Source organism: Elgaria multicarinata, chromosome 4, assembly GCF_023053635.1.
Source record: "Elgaria multicarinata webbii isolate HBS135686 ecotype San Diego chromosome 4, rElgMul1.1.pri, whole genome shotgun sequence".
NCBI lineage: Eukaryota > Metazoa > Chordata > Lepidosauria > Squamata > Anguidae > Elgaria > Elgaria multicarinata.
In genome coordinates this window covers 33,284,031-33,296,274 of record NC_086174.1, presented here as the reverse complement: position 1 = coordinate 33,296,274, position 12,244 = coordinate 33,284,031, and the positions used below count along the sequence as shown (strand labels likewise).

The window sequence follows — 12,244 nt, the reverse complement described above, 5'->3', positions numbered from 1 at the left end:
CTGTTCTCCAAGTTTTGGAATGGGATTTTTCAATCATAAAAAGTATATAAAATGTGTACATTAGAAAATGAAAACAAAAATGCATGTATTAGGAGAAACAGACACAAAAATGTGTAGGTATGTTCATGCAGACTTAAACAAATCATTGTTTGAGGCAAATTGCATTTAAGACTGGAAAAGTGAGAAATGAAGAGAAACCAAAATGGAGAGATTCATGACAATAGGACTACACATAGTAAATAAAAAAAGAACATGACAATATTTGCCTCTGGTTGTTATCACCAGAAGCCAATCAGAGACAGAAGTGTATAAGAAATAAAGGGAAACAGTTTCCCAATGATGGAGGAACAGAACAGGTGCTGCTATGCTATTTACAGTGTGGACTGAAAATTTGTCAGCTGACAGAGGTGAGTCAGGAACCAAGAACTGAACCACGGAGTCAGAGCTGGAGAACAAAGCCTGAATTTAGAGCCAAGAGACAAAGCCAAGGATCACAAAGAAACATACAAGAACTAGGAAGACCCTGTTGCTCAAGAAGGAAGCTTATTATAGCACTTCCTGTCCAGATAGCAAACCTATGTGGGCAAGGCCATTCCAGAGCCTGAGAATTCTTCTTGCTTCAACCCCAGGGAGCATCTGACATGAGCTGTGGCTTCATTTTGAGTCTGGAGCTAGAATTCCTCCTGCTGCAATCTGCCCTTCTGCCTTTGTTTGACCTCATCCATGACTTGTTTAATTTGTGTCCCATTTCTGTTCTTCCACCCCACACCTTTTCTTTTGTATTTCTCATTCTCCTCCTATCCACTTCCCAAGAGAGCTGCTACCCATCTGCTCAGCATCTGAGTTCTACAACACCCTGATATATAGCATCTATTATTAATCATTATGTCACTATTCATTCGACAAAGTCCTTTATGGTTTTTTTCTTACGGTTATCATGGAAAAAATAATAATCAGGCTGAGATAACGACTTGTGAAAAGCCACCAAAAGGGCTTCATAGGTATGTGAACCTTGCTGTCCTCCACCCCATCCTAAACCAAAGCTTGTACTATGCTTTGCCTTCTTGGCATATCTAGACAAAATGCTTCAGAAAGAATTAGCTATGCTGTACTATTTTTCCCTGTTTCTGCACTGTTTTTAATCTGCTCATAATTTAGCCTCGTATAACAAATATTTAAGCTTTGATTCTATATTTAGTGTATTTTCTACAATCATGCTGAAGATGACAGAATGTAAATGAAAAACCTCTCCAACTTTTCACCTTCCTCGAGCAATTTGTTTTTTGAAAATGACAGAAGCTATGGCTTCCTTTCAAACCAGTGGAAGAGAATTTACACCTACTGTACTCTAATTCATCAAGGGAAGCTAAAAATGGTTTCTTAAGCTATCCCTCTCAGCTCATTTATCAAGCTGTAATTGTGATAGTAAAGTTTTAATGCATCTAAAATGACCTCTTTCTCACTATTGTAGACTATTAATGTGGATGTGTACTACAACTATGAACATTTTAAGCCAGCAGAAAGCAATTTGTTGAATCCCAAGGTCACTGTTGAATCATAAGGAATATCCAACCATAGGGCCAGACCAATAGTTTTCAAAATTGGTAGAAAAAATAATGGCTATTTATCATGAATAGGAAATTTTGTTCTGTACATAACTGTACAGGTGTTCTAGCATAAAGCAATCTGCCAAATACATGAATGGGTTTCTTGTTAATTTTTCTGCTTGTTGAATTACACCTTTCCCCATATTCCAAGATCTGTTTCAGGTATAAAGTATTAAGTATATACAAAGTGACCCCATGAATGCAAAGAGATCCCATTACCTGAACAGGTTGTTCCATTAATTTTAATAGGGAGAATCAATTGACACGCACAGGCCTAAAACCAACATACCATTAGTGCTAGCAGAGCTCCACTGCCTTTTCCCATTGTGCAAGTGGTAGTGAACCACTTTGTAAACCTAAGATGTACAAGCGGTTTTGCAACTGGTTGCACAAGTGGAAACTTTGTTGGATTCTCCCTTACACAACATTATTTGCTAGCAGAATGACTACACTGAATACAACCCATACAATAATGTATATAATGTATATACACAAAATGAATGGGCTCCCCCATATATAGATCTCTGGCCTGGAACATCTGTGTATAGCTATTCACACACACACAACTTTAGATACTTCTGTACATGTTGAATCCAAGATGTATAATTGGACAAAATTTCATTGCACACACATGTCATATTTATGCATGTATTGGGTTTTGTCTATTTTCTTTCATCAAAACTCTAGGGTAATTACTCCCACCTACACTATATTTATACTCTCCAAGATTAAAGAGTTTCTTGCCATTTGGCAGCAGGACCTGCTGAAATAAAGAATCTCAACATCACCACCAGCAAACATACACAAGATCTTGCTGGATCAAAGATGTAAAGTACAAAGATGTAAAATACTTTTTTCATAGTACATTGCAACATCTTTCAGCAATAAACTGAGCGCAGAAGAAGCATACCTGAAAAAAAAATATCTGGGGGGAAATATTCGTACAATTGAAGAAATTCTTACCAATACTATCCTTCTTTCCTTTCTTTCTACTCTATTATTATTTCGGAAAAATTCTCAGACATTCTACTAGCATTTCTAAAAAAAAAAAAAAAAGGTGCAAGCCTTTCCATTGCTATTTCATTTATCTCTCTATGTGTAAATTCTTCTGACACTTTAATCTCTGTAAGGGTTCTCAAACTCCTACTCAGTTCTTTCAGACACTTAATTTTTTTAAAAGCACATTTTTAATAGTACATGAAATGTAATGTTGGAAGATACTTGAATTATAACTTGGGGGTGGACTGTCAATTAAAGGTAACACAGATACTGGAAGAAGAAGTAGGAAAGAAAAGAATTTACATGCTAATAATCATTTAAAAACTTTGTTCATGTTTTTTTTGGCAAGATTAAGTAAAAGCCAGACAGTTGGCAGTACCTGAATTCTTAAAATGCCAATACTTGAACTGGATTTGACCTAATACATTACTCATTCCCTTCAGAAATCCCTTTACATCTACAGTAGCTTAACCTATGTTAAGCCTTGTTCAAGCCAAGTTATTTGTCCAGTATACATATTAAAAAATCTTGCAAAATGAATTAAAGCACATCAAGCACAAACACACACACACACACACTAATGGGATGGAACGGAATGGAATGGAAATGGCCTAGTTCACCCTGGTAGATGATCTACAGTGGGACCTGGACAGAAGGAGTGTGTTATTGGCCTCATCTGAACTATGAAAGTGGTATATAAAAGGCAGGAGCCACACCAAGCAGGATATAGCGGTATGAGAGTGGTATATGGTCTGTGTCAATGGGCCCCAACAGTTGTCAGTGTACTTCAGTGGTGCTATAAAGCAGTAGTGTGGGTCCTGCCTTTTACATACAGCTTTCATACCACTTTCATAGTGCAATATCCTGCTTGGTATAGTAGATGAGGCCATTGTTGGTTCTACTGGGCATCTCAGTGGCTTCTGAGATTACCATTGACCATGGTAATGGAATTGTTCTGGAGTTCCTGGCTGGGATGAGAATTGAGGGCACTTTCTTTCAGTGGTTCTGGCTCTTCTTGGAAGGATGATTTCAGATGAGGGTGCTGTTTAATTCCTTGGCAGCTGGACTATGAAGCTCTACAGGGTTCCATTCTGGCCCTTAGGCTGTTTAATATCTACATGAAACCACTGGGAATTTGGAGTGTGGTGTCATTAATATACAGATGATGCACAGCTCTATCTTTCTGTCCCATCACATTCCAGAGAGGCCGTTCAAGTTCTGAACTGGTCCCTGAGTTAGTAATGGACTGGATAGGGGGTAACAAGATGGAACTTAATCCTGAAAAGAGGTGTGCTCTTGATTAGTCTAATTTGGGGATAGGGATTCAACCTGTGCTGGATGGGGTAGTACTCTTCTTGAAAATTCATAGTTTAACAGTGCTTCTGGACCTGGCCTTGAACCTGGACGCCAAGATGACAGTTGTAGCCAGATGTACTTTAGCACAGTTTAGACTGGTGTGCCAACTATGCCATTCCTGGAGAAGACAGGGTCATAGCAACACATGTCTCAGTTACATATGTCTGGACTACTGGACTAGACTACATATCATGTTATGTTGTATTTTGGGGGGGTGTTTTTGAACTTTTGTGAACTGCTCAGAGAACTTTGGCTCTTAAGACCAAATAAATAAATAAAAATCTGAATTAAGATGTTTAATCGCTAAAATGTTTAATTAAACCTTTCTAGTTTTAATCAGTTCCTGGACTGCAATCCTGGTTTGTAGGGGAGTCTTACTCCATGGTTTCCCATTTGGATGTTATGGAAACTGTGGTTTACCAAATCATGAATTCTTCTCCAAAGTTGAGCACATGAATGAAGATGTAGCAGGAGTTTGTCACTCATTTCCACTACAATAAACCATGGTTTGTTGCGCCAGGAATAATATCTGAATTGAGCCAGTGCCACATACTATCTACAGTGCAAGAGTTTATATTACCCTGAGTATACATGCCATCCAGCCTACATCTCTACATAGGTATCATGATGGGTAAAAAGGCCCCGATAATAAACCAATCTGCACCTTGTCTCTGCACTGATTGCAAGGTATTCGTAGCAGAAATTAATTTTTCATAGATTTAGTTTACAAGCACAAGCATTTCACCTTAACTAAAGTTGGGTTGGTTGGTTGGTTTTACCATCCTTAATGGTGTGTGGCTTAGATCTTTTGATGAGTTGTAGGAACTTATTCCACTGCAGGCCCTTTTATGAAACTAAGGGCAAAATCCTATGCATGTTTAGACAGAAATAATCCTAAAACTGGCTGGGGAATGCTGGGAGTTGTATGGCTTTTTTCTGTCTAAACATGCATAGGATTGCACCCTAATCTGCTCTCGCTATATGTCCCTTCAGTCTAGATTTCCACAGACCAAGGTAGACAGTAGGGCTGTGTAAGGACTCTATAACACACTTTGGAGGTTGTTTTGGAGGTTCTAAATAGGTCCCAACCTGCTTCGGCCTGATTCGGAGCCAGTCCATCACGCTTTGGACCCTGGATCCGAAGCAGGATTTGGACGTCCCGCTTCAAGATGCATCTTGTCAAGCTGAAATTAAATACTGTGAAAATGCCCCATTTACACCTGTAATGTTGCACACATGACAGGCCTTACGGCCACCATATACACAACATTTAATTTCTGGAAGAAGAGGAGTCGCCATTTTAAAAGAAAATGGTGAACCCCCCCCCCCTTGAAGGAGCAGGGGCTCGTGCGACTGGGTGGACAGATGTCCAGATCATCCTGAAGCGATCTGAAGTGCTTCGGACCAACCCAACTTGCTTCGGAATGAATGGAACCAATAACGACCCACTTCGCACCTGGCCCGTATTGGCCCACTTCAGCTTGGAATTTGGATTCAGAGTCAAAGCGATGCACAGCCCTGGTAGACAGACTGTTAAGTAGATAAATTAAACGGCTAAACAAAATGACCGAGTCTCCCATGAAAAGCTAGAGCAACAGTTTGAGCATTTGAAATTGTATTCAGGCACACAGGTACACATACACATATGTGTTTGTGATCACATATATGTTATCCATTTCAATATAAATCTCTTATGTACCTACAAATTTGATGCCTACATTTTTCTCCATTTTCTCCATCTACGCGGAGGACTGGAGCCTAAACATTTTCTGTTAGTACCTACAAAAAAATATCTTCTGGTACTTAGGAATTTGAAATATTCTTTTCTAGTTTTAATACTCCACTCTAGTTAGATTGTAACATTTTGGGAGAGCCAAAGTCATAGTACAGATAAGGATTCAGTTAGTAGTAGCAAAATCTGTAGGAGCTGCATATCAAGATACTCTTTTAAATAATTGTACTTTCCTTGCTAATAAAAAACAATAGTAATGACAGAGAGCTTTAGGAGCAATTATTATTTCAACTGATCCATGCAGAGGAAAATGTGCAAAAATGTATAATGACAGAAACTACTACTGTACTCAATGTTCTAGTTAAAGCTAAATGGGCCTTTGCACATAATGTTCCTACTATAAACATCACCAGGGTATACACTGCAGTGCATAAAAACAAGATAAAAATACAAATGCTCTGGACTTTGAAAAATATACCAGCTTTGATAAACCACAACTGGGTGCATTTTGGGAGTGATTTATGGTTCCTTCTTATGTCAGATAACTATACAGCATGGTCTGCACTTGCCTACAGGAATCATAGTATTTTGAAATATGGGAAAGGGATCTCAGTGTCAATATATTTTGGCACAGACATACATACAGAATCAGATAAAGGGAGCAGTTTCCTTATGGATGTTTTAGGCTGAGGGAAAACTATATTAGGGCCATTTTTATATTGAATGCATATCCATTTTTATACTCAGCCGTGGACTTGCACATATGAAAGCATAATAACTTCTCAAATGTATACTGTCAGTGGCTTAACAGACATATCCAAATGCACCTTACTTGGACGTTTCCAAGTATGCAATACACAAGTTCGAGTCAAGGCCCGTATTTCCCAAGTTTACATCCAACCTCTGTCCATTGCAACCAGCCCATATTGCAACCTGCACATTCTCTCTTTTTGAAATAGGTAATCAAACAGGCCTCTTTCCCCTATAAGCATCCTATGTATCAAGGTGTAGTAGCACAATTTACAGATAATTGCCAGAAGGAAGAGAAATCAAGTGAGCTCGTGGTGTAGTGGTGTTATCAAGTGGTGTAATGATTAGGGGGCTGGGCTGGGCTGGGACAGGGGAGAGCCAGGCTCGAGTCCCCACTCAGCCATAAAGCTCACTGGGTGACCTTTGGCCAGTCTCTGCTTAATCTATCTCACAGGGTGATGGTGAGGATAAAAAGGAGAGGAAGTTAATCATGTGCACTACTTTAGGGTCCTTGGAGGAAAAAGCAGGATATAAATCAAACAAACAAACAAACAAACAAACAAGTGAGCCTGGAGCACTAAGAAAGGTCAGAAGTGAGATGGGCCCATGGTGCTATGCATATTCATATTTGAAGCAACTGAGGCTCCCCGGTGTGTACCTATACTGTAGCTGTTTCAGGCATAGCAGTATATACATGTGGCGTATACTCTTAATGAACCTACCGTAGACTGCGCTCAACATCTAAGGTCTTCATCTGAGTGCCTACTCCGAGGGAAGCTCAGAGGATGGCAACAAGGGAGAGGGCCTTTCCAGTGGTGGCCCCCCAATTATGGAATGATCTCCCCGATGAGGCTCGCCTGGCGCCAACATTATTATTATTATTATTATTATTATTATTATTATTATTATTATTATTATTATTTATATAGCACCAACGTTGTACTTGGTGCTGTACAAAATATACAAATAAAACAGCGCTACCCTGCCTAGAGGCTTACAATCTGAAATCACATTAAAACATATGAAGGGGGGAAAGGGGTTCACAAAGCAGAAATAAGAGAAAAATCATAGTAATAAGAACAGTAAATCAAGCTAAAACACCAAAAGCTACTGAAAACAAATGAATTTTCAAATGCGTTTTAAAATCTAACATTGTTATCTTTTCAGTACCAGGTCAAGACCTTTCTCTTCTTCCAGGCATTCAACAGCATTTAACAACATATGCTAAGTTTGTTTGTTTTTTAATGGACTCCAGAACTGTCATTGTTTAAAATGGATACTGTTTTACACTGTTGTTTTTATATTTTTGATGGTTTTAAATTTGTATACTTTTTAATGTTCACTGTTTTAACTTTTGTAAACTGCCCAGAGAGCTTCGGCTATGGGGCGGTATATAAATTTAATAAATAAATTAAATAATAAATAAATAATCCATAACATTTGAAGTGATCCTAAGTTCTTCTGCTTTGAAGAGAGATAGATGAAACAATTTAGCCTAGTCTGAGAATTATGTTATTGTCCTAGAACAAAAATATTGACTAGCCATTATTTTTCATGGGAAATGTTTGATACTCATATTCCAGACTTCAGGTTTTCTGGCATGAATAAGTTATAATGAAAGGACTGTAGCTTAGTGGTAGAGCACATGTTTTGCATACAAAAGATCCCAGGTTCAGTTCTTACAGATAGGCATAGGAAAGGCTCTAATCTGAAGCCCTAATGAGCTGCTAGTCAGTGTAGAGAATACTGAGCCTGATAGACTGATGGGTCTGACTTGGTATATGTCTGAGTCCAATATTCCTAACAAAAGTCTACCCTGATAAGTCATTTAAACCATATTATCATTTAAATATCATTTAAATATTAAAACCCCCACAGCAGACCATGATAAAAGTCTTACCTGCAACGTAGTCACCAAATCCAATAGTTGTTAAAGTGATAACTACAAAATAAATTGCATCTAGTGTATTCCAGCCTTCTATGTGCTTGAATATGACTGCAGGGAGAGCAACAAACAGCACACAGCCAAACAGTATGAATATTATTGTTGATATTATGCGAATCTTTGTCTGACTCACATTCCATTTCTAGGGGGGAAGAATAAACAAAGGGGAAAGGGGATGGAAGAGGAGAAGAAGAATCCATTATTAGTAAATATTATCACTCTCTCTCTCTCTCTCTGTGTGTGTGTATGTGTGTAGGTGTAGGACCTGTCACAGCAGGGCCATTTCACTCAGACCTCACCTTCATGGAGGGCCTCAAATTTAGACATTATCGCCAAATGAGGTTATAACATTCAGACACAAAGATAAACTGATAAGATTGAAAGAAAAAGATGTTCATCATACAACTTTAAACTTGTGTTCCATTACCAGGCCACACCACCTGTAGTGCACCGTGAATTAATATTTTTTATAAATTCTATTGTAGGACTTTGCCACCTGTGGCAGAACATTTAGAACAGCATTACGTCTATAGATTATGAGCGACACATAGCTATCATTTAAACCATAATTGGTAAAATACTCTGTTTTACCGAAAATTCTAAAGTGACATTATTTTGCTGCAGAAATTCTGATGTTTTACATCAAAGATACTTCAGTCATTATGCTTTTTGAGTACAGAGAAATAAAATATTGTCAAAATTTAACTTATATTTTTTTTATTTGTCAAGTCTAATAATTTGTCTTTTTCAGAGTGATTGGTTTTATGATGTTTTTGAATTTATTTATGGACGAGACCTTTAAAAGCCACTCAGCAGAAAGTCAGCATGATCCTAAGCATGTTTACTTGGAAGTAAGTAAGTGATTTCAATGGGACTTATTGCCAAGTAAGTACCCATAAGATTACAACAGTCATGCGCAATGAAAGTATGGGGAGGGAAGCAAGACACCAAGGCTTCTTCCCATGCTATTTCATATCTAGAAAGTACATGCTACATGTGTCAACTAGGGACATTGCGGGTGCCTGATTGGATCCAGGAGTCTGACAGACTTCTCCGTGTCCGCTGCCTGTACCCAGCCTGCTAGGCCATGGCAATTCGTGGGCCTGTATTTCAAGTTCCTGCACAGTCTAACGAGCACCCAGCAGCCATCCACTCTCATCTGGAGCATAAATGGTGGCTGTAATGGTGGCCGTAAAGGCCTCACTTACACAATATTAAAGGCCTGACTGCTCCATTCATACCTTTAATCTTGCATAAATGGGGCCTTTACGGCTGTCATTTACACAATGTGGGAAATACGTAATTTTTGGAACCTCCATTGTGTGCAGCCACGGAGGCTCAGGATGAGGGTGGGTGGGCTCGCAACTTCGTCAGACACTCATTGACCCTCAAAGATGTTCATGCAGTGCCATGAGTGGGGTAGGAAGCTGCGGCTTGGTGACTGGCTGACGCGTCTGTCCATCCCTTGTGTCAACAGAACTTTTAAAAATTGATAGTTTTCAATAATTGAAAGAAACCAGCTTCTTCAGACAAATAGAAAGAAAAGAAAAGTAATATTTTAGAAGAAAGGATATAGTTGTTAAATTATGTTTATTAAATTATGTAAATGACATTTTTAATATCCCGCTTTGTTTATTTCTGGGTAAATTGCTTCCATTGTCAGATACCATATCTTTAGAATAATATAGCATTCCAAGTAAACATGCTCTATGATACCTGATAAGGATAGTCACTTTATAAACCTAACAAGTGACAGTGGCAATTGTCACGTCATTAACACTGTAACCTGAGTCAACAATGAATCTCCCCAAAGAAAGAGTAAATAATTCTCCTAAGAAGAAACTGAGTTGACAACACAAATAACGTAAGGCAAAAAATGCAAAATAATGTATAATGTATACACTTTTTATTATGGCTCATGTTGGGTTGGTTATATAAATTATTCTCAGTTGGTTTCTATACATTTTAACTTCCAGCAATTTATTTCCTAGGATAATGACAAACAATGTCATTTTATGATTTTAAGTTTTCTTTTGTGAATCACTAAGTCAGCTTTGTCTACTGGGCAGTATAGAAATGCAATAAATAATGTGATACTAGTAATAAAATTGCCACCAAAGTCACTAGAGACATATAGTTTTACAGAGTTGTTGTATTGTTTTTAGGAAAACACCATTAATTTGAAATGAAATATAAGGTACAATAATGTCTTGCACTTGATGGAGCTATGTTCTTAATATATTAGCCATAGATTCCCCTTTGCCTTAGGGCCACTCCACATATTACGATTGGTGTAGAAACCATCTGCTATGTATGACCTCCATTTTTTTTTGTTCGCTTCAGGAAACACCAGTGTACTGCCTGTACTTCCCAAGCAGTTCACTAGATCTGTCCTTACTTTGGTTTTCCGTATATAAACTCCACAGGTAGAATTGAAGTAAATCTTTATATGTACTCTGGGCTTGCTCTTACTGCACATAAGGACACTCTGGGCTTGCTCTTATTATTAATGTGAGAGAAATGGTGCTTTTGCATTGCTTCCAAGTTGCTCTCTCAGCTTCTTTTTTTCCTCTTGCTTTCTTGAGCAATGTATCATAACTTCCAAAACAAAACACCCTTGGTGAAAGCATTACATAAGCGTCTAGGTTTAACAAGTGTCTTAGCCAAACTAGACCGTATGACTATCTATCTATCTATCTATCTATCTATCTACTATTACTTTTGAAAAAGCTGTTTTTGGTGGCAGGCGGAAGCGTTTATCAAAAAAGTGGCAGGCATGCTTAGCTCTTTCTCTGCCTCTGCTTCTCTGCTCTAAATCAGTGCATGTATGTGGACACACACACATACACCAGCCAATTTCATCCAAAAATGTGTTAGTTACATATATGGGGATGTAATCCTTGTAAGGGGAAATGGGTTTTGAGCTACTTAGAGCAGAGAAAAAGCAGACAGGGAAAGGGTTAAACCTCCCTCTTCCTTTCTTATCTGCTTCACCTTGCCCTATCTCCTAAAACTACCTTTTCAAAAAGCAAAGGGTAAAGACAAAGATGGGTGAGTTACATGTACTTACATGCAACATCTAGTTTATTTCATGAAGGCAAGGACCAAACCTTGCATAGTTTACTCTGTAAAAAATTTAAGCTGTTTCCACTATATATAAAATACTAATCACATTAATGTTGTTTTCTTGTAGAACCTAGACCCTCTTTGCTATCCATTAAGATATTTTTAAACTTAGAGAAATTATTTACATATCAGGACATCATACTCACAACAAAGGTGTCTTCTACTTTGGCAATTCCTTTCCCAAATATGGTCCCTAATTGATCTCCAACTCCAGCCAACAGAAAACCAAAGAGAGGAATTCCCAGTAAGGCATAGATGATGCAGAATATCTTTCCACCTTCTGTACGTGGTGAGATGTTCCCAAATCCTAAATTACAAACAACTTGAGCTGTTGATAAATCAGTTAAAGGCATTAAATTACACATCTAATTAGTACTGCAGATAAGGACACTTTTTAAATGTTCCCTAGGAGTATATATCACATTAAAACATTCATATGGAGAACCTAGCTTAATTAAATTGCTAAACTCACCTCAAATTGAACTGCATTTCAGGCATTATAGAAAGAATCAATCCGTCTTTCTAACACAGTTGGAACTGACACCGAAGAGGCTGGTTACTCTTCACAAAATAATATCACTATAGAGGTTTACTCAGGCAGACATCCAATTCATTTCAAATAGGAGGATATGTTTCCCCCCCTCCGCAGTTCCAGTTTTGAGAACAGGATCAGATACTTGTTGACAGTCACTAAATAGTGCACAGAGCAATCTATTGTACAATATGACA

The 12,244-nt window shown here is 38.1% G+C and overlaps 1 protein-coding gene across 1 annotated transcript in view; it reads right to left on the bottom strand.

Annotated features, from left to right (window-relative positions):
* KCNK2 (potassium two pore domain channel subfamily K member 2) overlaps window positions 1-12,244 on the bottom strand; it is a 151,399-nt gene that overhangs the window by 28,437 nt on the left and 110,718 nt on the right. The window contains exons 4-5 of the mRNA XM_063125578.1: window positions 11,662-11,843; window positions 8,345-8,531 (exon numbers count right to left, since the gene is read on the bottom strand). Coding sequence (XP_062981648.1) covers window positions 8,345-8,531; window positions 11,662-11,843 — 369 coding nt within the window. The remainder of the gene's footprint in view (window positions 1-8,344; window positions 8,532-11,661; window positions 11,844-12,244) is intronic.